The 21,128-nt window shown below is 33.2% G+C and overlaps 1 protein-coding gene across 1 annotated transcript; it reads left to right on the top strand.

Moving 5' to 3' along the window:
- Positions 1–96: 96 nt before the first annotated feature.
- LOC149419681 (uncharacterized) lies at positions 97–18,942 on the top strand. The gene is made up of 4 exons (XM_089636984.1): positions 97–227; positions 11,817–11,931; positions 16,470–16,600; positions 18,715–18,942. The coding sequence occupies exons 1-4, from the start codon at positions 197–199 to the stop codon at positions 18,789–18,791; spliced, it is 354 nt and encodes a 117-aa protein (XP_089493110.1). The 5' UTR covers positions 97–196; the 3' UTR covers positions 18,792–18,942.
- Positions 18,943–21,128: the final 2,186 nt, after the last annotated feature.

Raw genomic sequence — 21,128 nt, forward strand, 5'->3', positions numbered from 1 at the left:
TATGTGTGTTTGTAGGTGTGAGTATTAGTAATGGTTCATTTGGCCGTCATAAGGATAACGATTCCAATAAATATGTTATAAAATAATTCAAACGCCATTTTAGATCACATTCTGCATTGATCTGTGAGAAGCTCCGCATAGTAGATAGAGTTTTACCGTTTTGTTCTTGATTAAAATTGATAAAATACTACTCAAAATGGCTGAAAAACTAATTTTGATAGCTTGCTGTAAGTACAAACATAATTTTTACACAAATTAATTTTTAAGTGATGTGTTTTTCAAAAAAATAAGACAAAATGTTTATTAATATTCTAAATAGCAATTTTTAATGGTGTATGAAAGCGTGCTTTGATCTTACAAGAATTATTTATTGAAAAGTATTTCAATTTAATAAAAACTTATTCTTTTGAGTATTTATAATTTTTAAACTTTTAATTAGTTCATGTTGGATTTCCATTATTAAGTCTTCTTTATGTATAAAAATACATTTTTAAACATTCTTCTTCTTATTTATTTCTGACCGAACCGGTTTCACTTTATACGTGGACAGGTCTGAAGATGCCCATTATAAAGTGAAACCGGTCCAATCAAAAAATTAATAAGCGAAAAGAAGTTAAAAAGAGTGTTAAAAACATAAAATAGTATTATTGTTTTATGCGTTTTCTACGCTGCCCTGGAATGGTATAACTTTATACATGCACGTAGTCTATCTAAGCAAGTTTAGGGTTTTAAATATATATATCGCTCATTTGCGACAAGAACGTGACAAAGTAAAAATCTCAATTTGTGATAAAACGCATTTGAAAGTTTAAAATGCCTGTAACTTTTTAATTTTTATGTTTAGACTATTCAGCTCAATACAACATAACTTCAAGGTTTTCGTTTTTTTGAATCAAATTGCATTCAGACCTTTATGTCAGTTATTAAATTTATTATGATTATTTATTTAAAAAAGGGTCCTCCTTGTTGCGTTATTCTTGTAAAAAATTTGCAGTATTGCAAAACAAACAGATATGTACCGTTTTTCTTGAAAAAAAATTGAATAAAAATGTAAACCTTTACAAGTTATGTCGTATTGTTACGTTTTTATTGATAATTTGTAATATAAATGTATGGAACATTTTAATTAAGACACGTTTCTGTCGTAGAAATCTCTGTATTTTTTGTATTTTATTTTACAAAATGAAAGATATTTTAGCGAAGTTATTGTGTAACTTTCGCTGAAATACAAGTAATAATCACATTTAAAAAATATTATAATTATAACCAGACACTAATATCTGTAGTTTTACTTTTACTCACAACTGTTAGCAATTATAACGTTATTAAATATTTAGGAATGCCAGGAAGGCATTTCTGAATTCACAGTTCACTTAACAATAATAAAATCTGAGTAAATGAAATAAAAAACTTAACACTTAAATCTACAAAAATTCGTAAAAAGGTCTGTAGTACCTTGGAATGTGGTTTTTGTTGATCAGTTCCATTAGATCAGCCTTCTTTCTTTCAGCTATTCCGGGTTTAGTTGTGTAGGCTTTTTTAACCTCAATATCAATGTCTTTTTTCTTCTTTATGACTATAGCTCTTTTAAACTCCTCTTCTGCGTATGAGTTTTTGTAATAAATTGCCCGAACATCATCCTTTATGACTTTTATCATCTTGACTTCACTGATTTTGACTGGAACGTTTTCGTCATCTTTTTGTATTGCAAAAGACATTAAACTGCATACATTCTTCCAGTCATAAAAATCTTCAAAGCACATTTCGTTCACTCGGAATGGCTCACTCTTTTTACGAGCAGATTTGATAGCACTGATGAATGCATCGGGCGTGTACATAGGTCCTCTTCGCAATTCTCTTCGCACTTGTCTTTCTATTTGTGAGTGTGGCGAATCCCCTTCATTTTGGGTATGTCCTCTGATTAAATATTTGTGTGTTATTGACTTTATATTTGGAAATTTCAGAACCGCGAAAAGGTACATGGCCACCATAAATTTGTTTTTTTGTTGGCCAGCACAGTTATCAGAATAAAATACTACATTCATATTATTATCTTCGGTACCGTTTGATATCTGCTCGAGATACTTAAATACACACGTACCTATTTCGTTCACACCTCTGCTTGCATTTGCTTCATCCCATACATAACATTCTACAGTATTCTTCTGGACGTCGTATACTGTGAGATTGAGTACATTCAATTTGGATTTGCAGTAAAACACGGATATCTCGCCTTTCGGACACTGAAATACCGCTTGCAAATCATATACGCATACTGTCAGTTCTTCGTTTTTCTTGTCTTTTTCTTTTTCTAATCGTGATAGCGTCTTCTCTTCATGATGTTTTTCATAAGCGTCCTTTTTAGCTTCTTTTTCTTCGGGTGATGAATTTTTAAACGCTTCGCATACGTCACACATATCTTTTTTTGGTGTAAAAAATGATAAGTTGTGCTCTTGAGTAAAAATCCGGTAGAACATTACATAGTTGATGAAAGGAACTTTCTTTTCCTTACAGATTTCGACGTAATCGTGGTGCAGATCAGCAATGGTTTTGCTTCCATCAATGAAGTTTCTTCTTGAATGGGCTCGTGTATAGTGAGATTCAATTTTGGGTATTGAATCTATGAACTGCTTGGCTCCTTCTTTAATATTATCGTCAATTTTTGGTTGCTTTCCATGTCGTCCACGGTTATCTGTCATCAATGAAATATTTGTTTCCTTATTTTTCTTGCTTAATGCAGTTGTTATTGGGCGATTATTGATACAAAGCGTATTCTTGAAAAACACCTTGCACACTCTATATTTTTTCCCCTTCGAAATCAAATAAAAAGCATTATTAGTTCGCTTTGGTTCAATAACCTTTCCTTCATCATCGAGTTTGACATAACGATTTGCTGGAATGGCTTCTTCAACGGATGCAGCAATGAAACTCCATTGCTTCTCAATCTCTCCTAAATTCCAGTAATCTTTCAGTATTTCACGGCGTTGTTCTTCGGAAAAAAAAATTTGACACTTGAAAATGCAGGTTTCCTTACAGGGTTCTCTTAGTTTTTTTATTTTTTATTTTTTTTTTTATTTTAGCGACTATATAAAATAATTGTTACATACAAAATATAATGGTGAAATTAAGTATAAAATATTGTATTTCTTAGTCCTCCTCACTAGGGGGTCCTGTGCCGAGGCGGACTAAAGTTATTTAAATATGGTTTATTTGTCTTCTATGTCGTTTTTAGTGTCTTCTATGTCGTTTTTAGTGTCTTCTATATCGTTTTTAGTGTTTTCATTAGGGTTTTTTCATTGACCTCTTTCAGCCATGTTTTTATTAATGATTTGTATTCATTAGGATTTTTTATTAGTTTTATGTCTTGGGGAAGGATGTTATGGAGTTTTGTTGCAAAGTATGTATAGTTTCTTTGTCCGAATGTGGTTTTATAACTTGGAATATTTTTTATATCATTTTTGTTTGATCTAGTGTTATGCATACACAGTCTAGTAGAGGATTTGTTATTTTTGAAGAGCTTCAATAATATATTTTTGGCATATATTTGCTGTACATTTGGTACGTCAAAGGAATTGAATATTTCAATTGAAGGCGTTCTAATTGGTACTTTCAATATGGTCTTTATGATTCCTTTTTGAATCGTATTCAGGTTGTGTAGGTACGTATGTGTAGCAGATCCCCATCCTATGATTCCATATTCAATTCGAGAATGACATAATGCGTAGTAGACCTTTTTCATATCCTTTTTATTTAATACGTTTCTTAGATTTTTAAAGAAATATATAAGGCTTGTGAGTTTTTCCGTAATACCTTTGATGTGTAGGTCCCATCTAAGATTTTCGTCGATTATTACTCCGAGATATTTTATGTTTTGTGTTTTTTCGATGACGGGGCAGTAACATTGTATATTATTTCCATGGCATTCGTGTAGTTTTAGTTCTAGTGATTTTATTGGTTGGCTCCTTGCGTTTACTGAAAATGTTATATATTTTGTTTTGCTTATATTAAGGGTAAGCGAGTTGATTTTAAGCCAATTTTGAAGTGCACTAAGCCCCTTTTCAGCCTCATTAAATGTATCCGTCCAATTTTCTTCTTGAAATAATAAAACAGTATCATCAGCAAAACTGATTATGTTTCCTTTAATGGTAAGGTTAGTTAAATCGTTGATATAGATAATGAATAGGATCGGTCCCAGTACACTTCCTTGAGGGACGCCATAGTTTAAAGATAGTAGTTTGCTCTTTTGTTTGCCAATTTGTACTTGTTGTTCTCGCCCTGTTATATATGACTCTAATAAGTTCATTGTTGTTTCGGCCATTCCTATTTTTTTTAGCTTAGTTAGTAATATTTTATGGTCTATTGTGTCAAAAGCTTTTTGAAGATCTATGAATAAAGCCAAACACTTTTTCCCTTCATCTATGTTTTTTATGGCTATGCTTGTTAGATTTTCTATGGCATCATTGGTGCTTAGATTTTCCCTAAAGCCATATTGGGATGGTGATAATAATTTGTTTTGTTCAAGAAAAAGAACAATTTGCTTCTTCATTACAGTTTCCAAGATTTTTGAAAAGGAGCTTAAGAGACTTATGGGTCGGTAGTTATATATATCCTTTTTGTTACCACTTTTATGTATAGGTATAACTGTTGCTTTTTTAAGGCATGAGGGGAATACATTTGTAGATATAGACAGATTGACCAAGTATGTCAAAGGGAAGGTCAGTTCATTTTGGAGTTGTTTTATTGTTTTATTTGAGATGATATCATTTCCCGATGATTTATTAACATTGAGGGATACAATTGCGTTTCTGATTTCAGTATTGGTTACATTAGTTAACTTTAATTTATCTATCTGGTTCATACTTTCCTTTTCTTCTGGTAAAATGCTAGTTTTTGGATGTCTGATTTTCTTTGCCAATTTTGACCCTATATTTGTAAAAAATTCGTTTACGTATTCGAGAATTTTGTCCGGATGCTTTTCGAAAGAGATTTGGGTATTTTCAATTGTTAGTTCATCTATGCTTTTGTTATGGGATGATTTTGCACTTGTAATTTCATTAATGATCTTCCATAATTTGCGTGGGTCATTGTTACATTCGTCTATTTTTTTCTTATAATAATTTTCTTTGACATTGCGTACAACATTTTTGCAAATATTTCTGTATCTTTTATAATATCGTTGTATAAAAATATCACAAGGATTTAAACTAACTTTCCTGTGTAGTTCATCTCTTTTTCTAATGCAATTTATAACGCTTTGGGTTATCCATGGTTTAAGATGTTGATTTTTATGTGAAATCTTTTTTTCTATTGATTTGGTATTTGACATGATGGTATGAGTTATATATTCAATGAATTTACTCCAGGCACTATTTGTATCAAGGTTCTCCAGTAGGTTTATCCAGTTTGTATTTAGTAATTGTTGTTTTACTTCATTCCATATGGTTTCTGTCTTCTGCACGATAATTGGGTAGGGCTGCGATCTTTGTATTTTCTTTTTTGTAATAGATAAAATTGTTGTATAGTGGTCGGTTATAGTAGAGGTGAATATGATAGAGTTGGTTGGTTTGACAGTCTTACTGAATATGTGGTCGATGCAAGATTTGCTGTCATTTGTAACACGCGTAGGTTTATTTATCAAACTTTCAAGTCCGTGGGCGGCCAGTGTTTGCAGATAATCAGTTCTATTTGGATGACCGTTTTCTAGTATGTCAATATTTATATCTCCGATGAGGAAGACATTTTTTTTGTTTTTTAGAAGATTGAGTTCATTAGAAAGCGTTTCAAGAAACTGATTAATATTAGTTGTAGCTGGTGATCGATACAGAGCTAATATAGTGGTTTCATCACCCACTTTGATTTTCAAACAGTTTGCATTTGGGAATTTTATTTCATTGACTTTAGTGTCATCTTTAATGTACACTATCACACCATCATTTTTTGTGTAATTCAAATTGGTTGCATATGAGGTGTAATTATTAATATGTAAGGGTGAATATTTATCCTTTATCCAGCACTCAGTGAGGATAATTATATCAAGATAATTACTAATAAAAGCATAGCAAAACGAGTTAGCAGTTCATCTGGTTTGTTTGTAGTTATTGTTTCCTTATCCATGTTCTCAGTAGGTATTTCAGTTTGGTGTGTTCAAGTAAGTGATTTGTTATATTAGTTTATCGAGGTCGTCCAGATGATTTACGTACAAAATTTTTTGATCATGACCTTTACGAACCATTATTTTCCCATTTTTGATCCAAACAAATTCATAATTTTTTTCTTTGGCTAGTTGCTTTGCTTTCCAAAGCAACTCTTTTTTGTAGGGACTTATTACTTCACCTATGTACACTTTTTCGTTTGTCAAATCCTTTGGTAAATTAAGGTCCATTTCTCTTTTTTTAGATAGAAGGATTTCTTTTAGTTTAATTTCTGTAAATTTTACTAGAATTTTTGGCGGAGCATTAAGTCTTCGATCTGTAGTTCTGGTCACATTGTTTATATCAGCGTGTTTGATTTGAACTCCAGCTGCAGATGCGACTTTTTTTATAATTTCCTCCAGTTGTTCACCATTTTTTTGTGGAATTCCTGCAATTTCTAGGTAGTGCAGATTTGATGTATATTCAATTTCATCTAGTCTTAGTTCCATTTTTTTTATTGTAGCGTTTTTTCCCACTTGCTCTTTTTTTATATTTTCAAGTTCGTTTTGGATTGATTTATTTTGGTTATTATTTGTATCCAATTTTTTAATAATTTCGTCATATTGAGCACTTATGTACTCAATACTTTTTATAGATTCCGTATTCTGACATTCAATTTTTTGAATTATATCCTTTTTTAAAGAATCAAACTTTTTGTCGATATAATCAAAAATTTTATCCATAGTTTGTTTGTCCTCTTTATCAAGGTTTGATTTATTGCTACGTGTTTGGGTATTAGACATTTTGTTCACAGTTTACAAGAAAGTTGGGTTCAAAAATGCCCCCACTTCAATTCAAATTCAAAATATTGTCTCTGGTTTCAGTAACAGCCAGAACAATATTTCATTAGGTTTATGTCTATGGCTTTAAATGTCACTTGTCACGCAAATAAGATTTTGTTTTTAGAATCACTGTTATAGTAGATGTGTTCACACTTTGATTATTTAATAATCGGAAAACGATCCACTTTTTGAATGTGATACAATTAGTTTTTGTATGAAAATCACAATGTAGATAACGATTTTTAAAACTTTTTGTAGGACGAAAAATTTGCTTGCAATTGAAAACTTCATAGAAAAATACTGTTGACGGTTGACGGGGCGGAACAGTTTTTTTTGATGCTTTTGATTCGTAGGACTGTCCTGCATTTCTTAACTGTTTAGTAATGTTTTTTTTCCATTTTTCTTTATTCAGTGGTCTTTTTTTTCCTTTTTTTGTAGGTGTAGGGTCTTCATTTGTGCTAATCTGTACATCTGCAGGTGGTGGTTGATTTTTAGGTGCAATTGCTTCATTAAATGGTCTTTTTTTTGCTTTTTTAGCAGGTGTTGTTTCTTCATTGGTGCTCATCTGTATGTCTGCAGTCGGATATCTATTTTCAGATACAAACGTTTCTCTTTCTGTGGGCACGATGCTTGCAATAGCATCCAGCATTTTTTCTTGTCTCATTCTATCATCATTTCCTGTCATCATTTGTTTAGCTGTGTTATCTATTTCTTCATTTAAAATCGTATTTTGCATTATATTTGTTGCGTTCTCATTTTTTTGTTTATCATCAGTCTGTATAGTACGTATATCAGTCTTATTAGGATTTTCGTTGTCGTCCATAATTATATCTTCATCTTCACCTTCACTAGAACTCTCAATTGTTCGTTGATCTTGAACTAATTCGTAGTCAGGATCCTTCACTGAGTCGTCAGAGTCTTCAATAATTGATGGTATTGATGATGAAGAAGTGCTGCTGCTCAAAGAACTAGTCGAGTCGCAACGAGGCCGGTTACATTGCAGTTGTTGTTCTTCCGGTGCTGATTCACATGGTGAATGTTCATTAATTCTTCGGGCAAGATTTACAATCTTCCTAGACCGTGATTCCATCTGAAAAATAAATTGTAATTACACAATGTTTTTATCATTTATAATGCAACATTGTAAGCTATTCGTTGTAAAAATTTATTATTTTTTATCAAGAATGTGTTAACTTGAGATAACCAATATTAAGATCAAACATTTTGTACTTTTATTATCAACTGTAACGGAACATCTTAAATTAACCAACTAAAAACATTGTTTATTTCAGCAACAACGGTACAATCCTATGTAAACCATAGCATGTGATTACTATTTTTACTACAATAATGACCCACATACAAAATGTCCCGTTATAGCTGCAAAAATAAATCACTAAAAAAACAAAAAGCCGTATTTACCTTTCATCAAAACCGTGACACCATGAGCTGTTACGTTTTTGCCGCAATCGGGCAGCACTTTCCCCCTCAAGCGAGCGGCGACAACTGACGTGAACCGATCTTGCATTAAACTTAAGGGCGGAAAGAGATGGCGCTAAACCGATAGTCGCCGACCTTTTCCCTCATTACTCGGTTATTATTGGCGCTAGAAATATCGCGTTTCAGCAGCAAGTAGAGCGCGATGCGCCGGATTCTACTGTATCATTATTCCATAACGATACACATTTTCGTTAACACGTTCTTGTCGCAAATGAGCGATATGTTTGTGGTTTTTTTTTTGGTGTTTTTATCTATTTTTCAAGTATTTTTTATGATATTTTTTGGGTATTTTTAAGATTTTTTTTTGTTATAAATAGAATAATATTCTAGCTTAGCTTGAACAATTAAAAAAAAAATCATTGAGTTTAAGAATAAATGAAAATCAGCACTTAAAAAATTATTGGCTGTTTCACAAACAAGAGAAGGAATTATTAAAAATCTGCTCTTAAGTCAGCTTAAGATGCAAATATTAGGAAACGGAAATAATACCACTGTCTTTAATAACCTCTTTACCGTAAAAAATTTTAAAAACACGCTTTGCTTCAACCTTCTTAATGTTGGCAAATGATTTATGGTCTGCGGTGTGTGAATGCCTATTATATAAGATATTTGAAACAACCGTAGAATCGATATTTAAAAAAGCTGCAAGGATGAATATGTATACTTGTAGGGAATCAAGGGAGAGTTGAGAGGAGAGATGATGCACTCTTCCCTCGTGGGGCCTCCAGGGAACCAAGGGGATCCAACGATTAATATGTAAACAGTCTGAGATTGTAATAACAACTTTAAAACTGTATGAAAAATCTCAGCGTTCAGTTTTCACTGGAATAAGACTGGAATTTTATTATCACGAAACTTGTGGGAAATGGTACGAAAATAGATTAGGTGAACTTGATTTTAGAGTAATTCTTAGCTTCTTCATAAAGACGAGTGATTCTTATCATGAACAAAATTGCCCACCAGTGGAAGAAATAAGTGATCTGTGATCTGTGAGGAAGTAGTTTCTTTTCTTCTAAATGTGTCTTTCCGTACGAAAAGATTCAACAGCATTTATTGGTTTGTCCTTGGGCCTAATACATTTCAAAACTTTCGAGGCGGTAAGGACGTTAAGTAAAAATATTCTTGAAAAAATGTACTAAATATTTTGGAACCTCTGATTTAGATGAAAACATTGAAGCTTTGAAAATTTGCAAGTTTATGGCGACAAAAAAGTAGTCAACATCAATGATTTTACTAATATTAAATAATCAAACCAGTTCTCTATCAAGTTTTTAAGATATACATAGTTTAAAAATAAATGTGCGCTTCGTTTTGCTGACGAACGTGAAACATTCTCAAAAATTATTTATCAATAAGATGTCTAGGATGAACGAAGTATGCATGAAGAATGAGTTAATGATGAATGTAAGTAAGTCTAAAGTAATGGTGTTTGAAAGAGAGAGTACGAAAACAGTGTGCAATATAGTTGTGAATGAGGAATACTTGGAGCAGGTGGATGAGTTTGTGTATTTAATAAGTATGTTTACGAGAGATGGGAAGGCTAACAGAGATATTGAAAGAAGGGTAAATGCAGGTAATTCCGTTAATGGAAGACTAACGCATTTTGCGCTAACAAAAAATTGTCCAAAGAAGCTAAGCGAAGTTAGCAGTCCACAACGGAGTGCTGGTACCTACCCTGATGTATAGAAGTGAGGCATGGAACTGGCAAAGAAAGGATGAAAGTAGATTGAATGCTGTTGAAATGAGATCCCTGAGGCGTATGTGTGGTAAAACCATGTTTGATCGTATGAGGAATGTGGAGATTCGCAAAGAGTGCAAGGCTGATGTAAGCGTAATCAGTAAGATTAAGAAAGGGACGCTTAGATGGTTTGGGCATGTAGAGCGAATGAGCGAAGATAGGAGTGTAAGGAGGATATATGATGCAAATGCGAATGGTAGCAGAAGTCGGGGACGCCCGAGGAAGACATGGTACGATTAAGTGAAACAGATACTCGAGTCGGGCCATGTCAAGAGTCAGAATAATAGAAGAGTATGTATGAGACGATGTATGAATGTGAATGAGGCAAGAAGTGTGTGCCAAGACCGAGTTGTTTGGCGGTCCGTCCTCTTTGCCTACCCCTGCGGGGAAACGGCGTGATGGTTAGTTAGTTAGTTAAATAGTTTTACCTGACATTACGATTGAATACAGAATACATGAAGGAAAATGATGATTTTTGGTCACTTGGTACTGCATTGGTTCATGGAGACCTATTTGTTTATACCTCTTCTTTGACATAACAATGTTGTTGTACTGCTTAGAACATTTTAACGGATAGAACTTTTGAAGAACAATAAATAAATAATAATAATTAATTTAAAATTAAACAGTAACTTTGTAAACATCACCATAAGTGATGTTTACAAAGTTACTGTTTAATTTTAAATTATAATGTCACATCACAAAGTAACCGCTTCATATGAAGAAATAATAATTAAGATAGCTCGTAGTACAAGTGAGAATCTGGTTGAAGTATGGATCACAGAGAGAACCCAAAATAAATTATTTCTGTGGACAATTTTTTTTCGACAACCCAGGGATAATATAACTTTTGGAGGTGGTGACCAGATAAATCATCAAAATGATAATTCATCCCATCTTTAAAAAGTTATATAAGTCATGGAGAGTGATTAAACAAAAAAAATATTAACTGGGTTATGTAGGTTAGGTTAGGTTAGGTTAGGTTAGGTTAGGTTTAAATTTTATTTTTTCCATCGTTCTAATGACTTTATATCACTTTTTAAAGGTGTGTTGAATTGTCACTGTGTTGAGTTATCATGGAATCTTTGGAGGTAGGTCTACGCTGTAACACATTTTCATAGACAAACTAGCTGATATTATCCTACTAGTGAACCATTTCGTACAAATATAACCTAAAAAAATTCAAAATTCAGACTCTATTTACTCGAAAATGACAGCTCAAAAAATATGCGTATCACGAAATCGACTCAAAATTTTGTTCTTATTAAAGCCAGGAGTGCTTAGAGGGTGGATAGAATGGTAGAATAAGTCGGGGACGCTCGAGGAATACTTAAAGCAATGTCTCTGCCCCGGAATGAGATACGGAGTCGAATGAAAGTCGATGTAATATAGTTTTTAAACATTAACAATGTGGTATACCGTGGTGAATTGTGGAAGAAGTCAGAGATGCCCCAGAAAAATATTAGTAATCGCGAAGCATTGCGGGTGTACTATGAATTAATAATCATTGATTCAATATTTTTACTGACTTCAATTAAAGTTGCGTAGTTAAAAATTTGTCTCAATGTCACTCGCGATTGATTTTTGTCAATGTTTATTATACAGTGTTGCTCGCCCTACAAATAACGATATCTCACCAGGCTCCTGGCAACAGAAGAACCAGACAGACTGATGATTGGGATATGCTTATTGCTGAAATACTCAAAGATGTTAACTCAAGGTTTGTGAATGACCTCCATTTTCTTAGAATTTAAGACACAAACAGAACACTTAAAATACATTCTTGTGGTTAGTATAAAATAAATTTACATTCAAATATAAATGTCCCTAGACTTATGTGTCTGCAACAATCAGATTTGCACATTCACTATCACAAAAATATCAGATTTTTTTTATACAAAGCTTAAAATTACAAGAGATATTAAAAATAAATTTAAATAAGGTATGTTATAGAAAATATCAAACCATCAAAAATCAACAAACAATATGTGTTTTTTATTTTTTTTTTTTAGGAACAGAAATCGTGGAGATATCTCTTGAAACAAATTATATTATTTACGAAAATATCTATGCAAGCATATGTTTTAGCAATATCGTTGTATGATCGAGACATTCTAGACATAGAATTATAATAACCCGTGTTATTTGTAAAAAATTGGTCCAAAATATGTTAAGGTTTCTAGTGAATTTGGGCCTGGCGTATAACTTGATTTGATGGACTACGTTACTATCTACTTGATTATTCACAATTTAGTCAAAATAAGTCATTTATGTTTCGTCTTTTAACTATACTATCTAATTTGAAATATGTAAGTCTTTTTTCGTAACCGTCTAGTAGATGGTAGACACCTGATCAATAAGACAAAATTCGTGTAAATTTTCATTGGACAGATTCAAGTCTAGATACCTGTCTGATATAATGTGAATTCCAGACTGTTGACCCATACTCAAGAACACTGCGGATTAACGAATTGAATAGAATTATTAGGCTATTAGAATTCTTGAACAGTTTAGTTGATCTTACAATAAAACCAAGTAATTTATTTGATTTACTTACAATGTATTCAATGTGTTGGTTGAACGTTAGTTTGTTGTTGAATATAATTCCTAAATCTATGATCGATTCAACTGTTTCCAGATTGTGACCACATATGCTATTTGAATATAGGATTTTGTTGGTGTTCTTAGTGAAATTTATAATTTTGCACTTGGCTATATTCAGTTCCATTTCTTTGTCAACACACCAAGCAGATAAAGTGTTAAGGTCTTGTTGTAAGAGTTCACAATCTTCCATAGATTAAATAGCTTTATATAACTTGAGGTCGTCAGCATATAGATAAAAGTTACAGCGGAGTTCAAATGTAAGGACGGTAGTAAAAATTTAGAAAAGCAAAGGTCCAATGTGTGATCCTTGTGGTACGCCAGAAGTAACACAGATTGGGGAAGAGTTGAACCGTTAACAGTAACTAATTGACTTCTATGTGATAAATATGATTCTAACCAACGAAGCAGATTTCGTGTATGCCGATTGAAACCAGTTTTTTTTTTTAGTTTTACCCGTATTGTTAGTAGATTTTGAGTTTTATTAGTGGCTTTGAGAATTTTATTGGCTTAGTTCGTTTCAATGTCACTAAAGTATAGGTTGGCATGATCATCTAAGTTTTTTGGGGTCTTCGTGGACTAGAATATTTTGCCGTTAATATCCTGTGATTGTGTTATAATGATATTTTCACTCAATATGCTCCAAATTACTTTACTGTCATATCGCGAATCTTAAATTTTTTTGTTGTTTGGTTATTATTATCAGGTTATTGCAAATAATACGATACTTTTTACAGAAACGTAAGAATTGAGGGTTTGTTAACGAATTAGATCTCTTTTACGTATACAGAGAATAAGGTCGTTTGTAATCCACGGTTTCAGCTATTAAAAAAATTTTTAGTTGCTGTATTTATTGGGAAAGAAGCTTCATTGATGTAAGCAGAAAAGTTTTCAAGGGCTCAGTTGTATGGGCACTCTTTGTATTTGAACGTATTAAGACTTGAACCTGTTGTAAACTTCACCAGTCATCAGTTTATCGCTGATTGCGTGGAGAGGTAAATCTTCAAATACATGCTTAGCAGCCTGCATCGAAATGCATTCAAGCCGAAACGAGTCTTGTATTTATAGATTTATCATAATTATTACTTTAAGGCAGGGGTTCCCAACTTTTTTTCCGTTGCGACTTGCGAGAGGGGAAAGGGGCTGATGGGTCATCTACTCTAGAGCAAATCGTATTTCGTATAAATGATCAAAGAATAGCTGATGAGTATTCGTGGCTATATTACTTTTCGTATGGGTATAATTAAAAATACATTTTTTAATGTGAATACCACACACGAGTTCCAACTGCTCCCAATCGTTTCGAGTCAGTGAGACTATGAAATCCCCAATTGAGATATGTTGTGAGGTTTAAGGTAGTGGCGAGGGGAAGGAGATGGGAGAAAAGAAGGTGGAACACTGCAAAAGCCATTTTTTTTCTGAGTAACGTTTCCATTCTGAGTGGTGATCGTGCCGCAAATATACTGTAAATTATTTTAAATAAATAATTTCTGAGTATATATACATGTAATATCCGGGAATATACTGCTATATATATCGCGTCCCATTTGTTGGGAATCTATGCTCTTCAGGTTGAGAATTATCGTCATCACTAAAAAAATATTTTATGCAAACTCGATAAATAGATTTCCAAGTCTGTATTCTTGCTTACCATGTTGAACGAAGGGGTATCAACGAAAACTCCATTAGTTATTATTATGGTAAATAGTAGAAGCTATAATTTATACTTAAGCAAGTATGCTTTTAAGCCCATTATCTCGTACAAAATTAACATTCGTGAAAATGTGGACAGTGGGAATTTTTTTATTTCTAATGGGAAGAAATAGTATAAGTTTATTTTTTTAAAGTAGTTACAGGAAAGTTATTCTGTCTACAGTTCACAATATAATAACATAAGCGTAACATTAAAACAATAATATTATTAACATGATAGTACGCCCAATGCGTTCTCAGCCGGTCTGTGGCTGAGTTGATATAGCGTTTGGGTCCCACCCAGGCGTAGTGTGTTCAATTCAACGGCTTGCTAAGTCTTCCATCACAACACAACAGCATGCTCCGCTTACTGATGTGATAGTAGATTTTAAAATATTGTCAGGTTGTTCGTAATCCGGGAATATTTGCACAAATACGTCATGCATTATAAATGTAATGTAATGTGTGAAGGGCCTTTTTAAGTAAAGGAAGGAGAGGGAGTTCTGGGAAGGAAACAGGATGAGGGGTGGTAGGAATTTGGTGGTCTGTGTATCCAGGAGTGACGGACGTCATGAATCCAACCCTCGAACTGCGGTGCAAGGCGATGCTAGAGAATCCAGCTGGAGAGTCAATAAGGCCTCCTTCAATCAGTCCCGCCATGCAGTTGATGGGAAGACGCATCCGCCCACAAGTCCAAAACAAGCTACATCCCATGAAGCCAAACACCACTGCTAAGTCACCAAGCTTATCGAACCACTTGGGGTGGCCTGTGGAAGAAGTGTTGTTGTTATCGCCTCCCAAACAGAACAAAGAAACCAAAAAAATATGTTAACACTTATCAAAATAAATGAGAGGAATCTGGAAGTTGTAAGGATTGGCGTAGGTTGACAACCGACGTAATCTTTTTTGACCTTCAATTTATTTCTAAAAAATCTTCCATAAAAAGTAAAACGAAAATTCTTAGTACACGCTTAGTGAAATAATAAATATTTTTTAAATGTTTTCCTTATAATATTGCGACAAAGCAAAATACCTACTTAAATCTTCTTTAAAAATCAAAATGTGCACAATTTACCAAACAGTTTCCAAATGCAAGAAAATGCATTCCTTCAGGTATAAACGATGATTTTTTCGATTATCAGCTATCTAAGAAAAGTAAAAAAAGAAAGAAATAATTTTTATTACGAATGATCTACAGGGTGTCTGGGAGTAATTTGCACTAACTTTGGGTGGTGATTCTACATTTTGATAGAACGAAAAAAATGTGAATAACTTTTTTAGAAAATCTTTTATTTTTTCCCATACAAAGATATTTAATAGAAGAATATTTATTTTTCCATTCAGCCGATTTCTTACTACCTAAAAATTAAAATCTGACACTGAAAACGTCGGAATTTCTTAACTTATAATAGTAAATTGAAATAATTGTTTTTATTTTTTTTTTTTATTTTATGAAATAAAAGTGGAAGCGCAATTTTTTTAGCAAGATCGAGGCGTCAATACAATTTTTAAGTCATAAAGGTTAAAATGATATCACGAAAAAATCTAGCAAATTTTGGACGTGCTATGTTCATATTTGAACGACCTGTCAGTGGCACATTACCATTATTGAGTATACGTTTACAAGTAAAGTTTACACATATTTTATTGTACCGAGACAGGGTTGTTAAAAAATAACATTTTATTTTAACAATTGTTGGTTCATTGGTTTCATGTTAAATTTTAGATAATTATATGTTTTATGTAGTCCTTCATCATAACACAAACAAAATTTTCATTTTTTTGCCTACTGTGGTGGTAGTATGAGATTTTCAAATATTGTAAATAGTCAAAAAGTGAATATTATATTGAAGTTTCTTACTCTAATTGTTACATTTGTGTGAATTCTGCAGGTTGCAGGTTTAGCGTTGTGAATTATAAAAATCATGTTAAGTAATATTTTAATATTTAAGAAATATATTTTAGCACCCCTGCCCCAGTCGACAACGCTTGCCTTGCAGCCTGTGCAACCAACGAGTATAATCCGGAATGCGGGACCGATGAAAAAAACTACGATCAGAGAAAATTTGAATGTAGCATAAAATGCGGACTACTTGGTAAGTGTAAAATATTATGTTAAATTTAAATAAGTACCTACCGATATACTACTTGGTTTTGCCAAAGTGTCAACTCCTATGATGGTTTTACGCAAAGTCGAATATAGTACAAGCCTGGGTCGTGACGGATTTTGAATGTCACATGATCAAGTCAGTGCCATCGATCAACGATAATTTGCAAATGGCGGCGATTGTTGTTGGCTCTCGTTGTGACATCTGATTTGTATGTTGTTTTACCGCAAACATATCAAGTAAGCATAATGGTTTACCGTGTTGGGTGTGTCATTCTCTATATTCTTGTTTTTAGACACAAATAAAAGGACTTTTCGCCAAACAGACGTGTGTTGCTTGTACTCATCGAGACTCGTTCCACACACACCAATGATATATCCACAAATTATTCAAGTTGCATTAATTAAGGAACTCCGATTGCAACTTGCAATTTATTAATATTACTAGAGCATACAAGTCAGTCTAAAATATCGACAAATCGTTTTCAATTTCAATAAGTAATAAAAATTAAAATAATTTTCTGTCAAAACTATTATATTATTAGTAGCAACTTTATCGCTTATTTAATAAACACTTCTAATATTGAATATAATCACAGACAGATAATATTTGTATACCTACATTTATAAATGAACATATATTTTTTCCCAGGATAGAAATGAAATGAAAAACATTTCAGTGAAATGTTTTTCGCTCTCTAATATCATAATAAAGAAATTCGAAATTTTTTCCATAAAACGTAATAAGTGTTTTTCACAATAAAAAATAAATTCAATGAGACTTTCCAGTCAATAAATATTTGACATTAGAAATGTTTAATATTTTTCTCACTCACAAATTAAAATTTCAAAGTAAAATAGAATATATTTGCCCTTGACGAAACGAGAGACTAGAATAATATTATTTATTTATTTCTCGTTTCTTTACATTGTATAATTTTTTTATGTTAGAATTTTTAACCTCACTAGGACAAGCCTGTGTTGACGTTAATAATTTTACCAAATAATAAAAAATAACACAAAGATTATATAAAGATAACAATATTGTTACATTGACGTTTCTACGGTCCTGTATCAGGAATACCAACAAGAGAAAATATCAACAGAAATCATTTCAGCTGTCATCCCATACAACGAAAGTGAATTTTCGATTAACGTAATTAAAAATTAAAATGCTAAAATTAAAAATATCCCAAATGCCGTCAGATTCCTTATGTAGTAATTAAGGTAAATCAGAAGGTTTTATTACAAAAATATTTCGTATAATCCGTGTCCAGCGATTCCGAATATTTACCATTTAAATTATATAAAGATAACAATATTGTTACATTGACGTTTCTACGGTCCTGTATCAGGAATACCAACAAGAGAAAATATCAACAGAAATCATTTCAGCTGTCATCCCATACAACGAAAGTGAATTTTCGATTTACGTAATTAAAAATTAAAATGCTAAAATTAAAAATATCCCAAATGCAGTCAGATTACTTATGTAGTAATTAAGGTAAATCAGAAGGTTTTATTACAAAAATATTTCGTATAATCCGTGTCCAGCGATTCCGAATATTTACCATTTAAATTAACGAATTTTTATTTGTGAGGCTGGTTTGGGTGCCCCCTCCCCAGAAACAATTTATTGGATAACCAACACTTGCCATAGGTCATCATCTCAAGGGTGTCCGAGTTTTGGGGAGACCTTTTGACCTCTCGTACTGGTCTCTCAACCCATCGACTTGTGATTCATAATTCCGTCACTCCTCGACACACTGATCCCTAGATTCCCATCCAACCATCATACCTTTTGCCTTCCCAGGTCTTCCTCTCCTTCCTTTCCTTAAAAAGATCCTCCACACAGCATCCCGAAAAATGACATAGGCCACGAGGGAAATTATTTTCTATAGGTCCTCCTGTGTGGCGTTAATATATATTTAAAAAAACATTTTAACATGTCGCTAGAGCTCAGAACATTGTGCAATTTAAGTAACTTTTTATGTTACTATTAATAGTTGCACGTGGTGGACTATTGTTATTCTTCGATTTATAAAAAAATCGATGTATCTGTAATAAGACTTCTAAAATATGATTTTTTTTCTTTTTTTCTAGTTGTAGACTTGCGACCCAGGAAATGCAGTCAGCCAGTTGTTGATACTGTAGATACAGCAGTTACGGAAGGCAACTAAACAATTTTAAAAAAAATCCTGAAATCAACCTATTTAAGACACACGAATTAATTTACTTACCAAACAGTATAAAAAATACCACCCCAACCTAAAATAATATCAAATCTTTTGACTATATCTACCATGTTTAAAATATATCAACTTGATTCTGTTTTGTCTTTTTTATTACTATTTTATTGTTATTGTTTGTTTTGTGAATGCCGCATAAAGACATCTGTCTGCATGACGCTTTTATGGTCGAGGGTCAAAGCTCTCAACTAGCAAGTCAAAGGTCGCGGGTTCAAATCCCGACGTGCGCAAGTAAATTTTATTTTGTTGATTTTGGTATTTCACTATTTATTTATTTAAAATAATATGTACAGCATTCTGGATCCAGTCGACTAGGAGCAGTTGGGACTCTTAGACGGAATTCATGTAAAAAAATATATGTATTTATATATATATATATATATATTTATCCCCTCTCGTACTATGTTGATCTCGCGCGACGGTACGCCAGGTATTTGTTGATCCGTTTGCATTTGTTGATCCACCCCGGATATGTTGATCCATTACCCAAGCTGGCATACATATGTAAATCCCTACAGATCAACTTGTGTCATCGAGATTTAGCTGTAAGCCACGCCCATTTTTCGGTCGCATATACATTTTACACGATTTATTTTGTTGATCTATATATTTCTGACAAACTTGACGGCTTGCATGCGTTGTAACTTAACCGCCAATTTCGCGCGCGTTGTCGTACTTTTTAGATCCTGTTAGTACATCCATATTCTATGAAAATGACTTTATACTTACAGAGGATAGACTGCCTCACGAGTATTTATATTGAAATGGAACTTTCGCAAACGTCAAATCCATGCTAAAAAAATCTTTTGAACTTGATTAAACAAAAATTGTAAATTTAATACATCATTTACTACGTTTCGTGACTTAGCAGGGGTGCTCGGGTTCATAGGGTGAGGTTTGTCTGGGTCATTTTAAAAGAGAAATTTTGAACTTTGATTGAATAAAATTTTATTTTAATGTATCTTTTACCATCTCTCCCGACGTAAGTTTCTTGTAATGATTAAGTTGAAACAAAGCGTAATATCCATAATATGTGCCTATTAAAATTGCGGCGATTAGATTGGTGAGAATTAAATTTTACAAATTTTAAATTATGATTGCTAAAAAATCTATTCTAATTTGTTTATTACTAAACATGGCTAAAGTCATTTCAAGCTACGATTCCAACCAACGATTTTTTAGTATATGTTCGTCAATCAACAAGAGCCATAATGTCTGTACATCAGAGCCCTCGAGAACTATTACAATTATGTGTACCGCCGCCCCGGGAACCATTTATTAGATAACCAACACCCCTACCATAGGTCACCGTCAACGTTTAGCGAGATTGTTGTTTATTTCTTATATTTTTTACAACATATCCACTCAGGAGGCCCTGAGGAAAATCGTAACCCTCAGGGCCTATGTCATCTTTGTGAATGCTGTGTTGGGGGAATTTTGAAGGAAAGGAAGGAGAGTGGGTTCTGGGAAGTAAATAGGTATGATGGGTGGGTAGTAATCTGGGGTTCAGTGTGATTGAGTGATATACATAAGAATCCAACTCTCCTACTGCAAGGCGATGCGTTGAAAGAGGACTAATCGATCCGGCCCACCACGCAGTTATTAGGCAGGCGCATCCGCCGCCAAGCCCCTCACATACCTCACCCCATAAACTCGGGCACACCTGATAAGTCACCAAACATATCCAACAACTTGGGGAGACCTATGGCAGAAGTGTAGGTTATCCAATAAATGGTTCCCGGGGCGGCGGTGCACATACCCTCCTCCCAAATTGTAATAAACGTCTACTTTCAAATGTAAAACATAATTTAAAACGTTCCTAAATGACGGCCTCCGTTATCGAGGGGTAAGGCTATCGACTAGCAATCCGAAGGTCGCGGGCTCAAATAAATTTTACTAAAATTAATTTGTACTATTTTACAATTAGTGTTTGGCAACCAGATCTGAAGAGCCAAGTACTCTCCCAACTTCCTCATCTCCTTCGAGGTTCACAATATCTTCAGTCTCACAACAACCCCAATTGAGGATGCCATAGTCTCACTGGCTCCAGACGGGAGCAGTTGGGACTCTGGTGTGGTATTCAAAACTAAAAATCTACAGCTAATTTCGAGAAGTTGAATAAAGTGTTTTTAGCACGGCAAAATGGCAAAATTTCAATATTATTGGAACAATAGCAGACTAACATGTGACATTAATACATCAATGAATAACACTCATTTTACATGACCACCCAATGAGAAGCTGATTTTTTTCACAGTTTGTCTAGAA

This window comes from Hesperophylax consimilis, chromosome 11 (genome assembly GCF_061612785.1).
Source record: "Hesperophylax consimilis isolate HC1 chromosome 11, BYU_Hcon_1.0, whole genome shotgun sequence".
Classification (NCBI taxonomy): domain Eukaryota; kingdom Metazoa; phylum Arthropoda; class Insecta; order Trichoptera; family Limnephilidae; genus Hesperophylax; species Hesperophylax consimilis.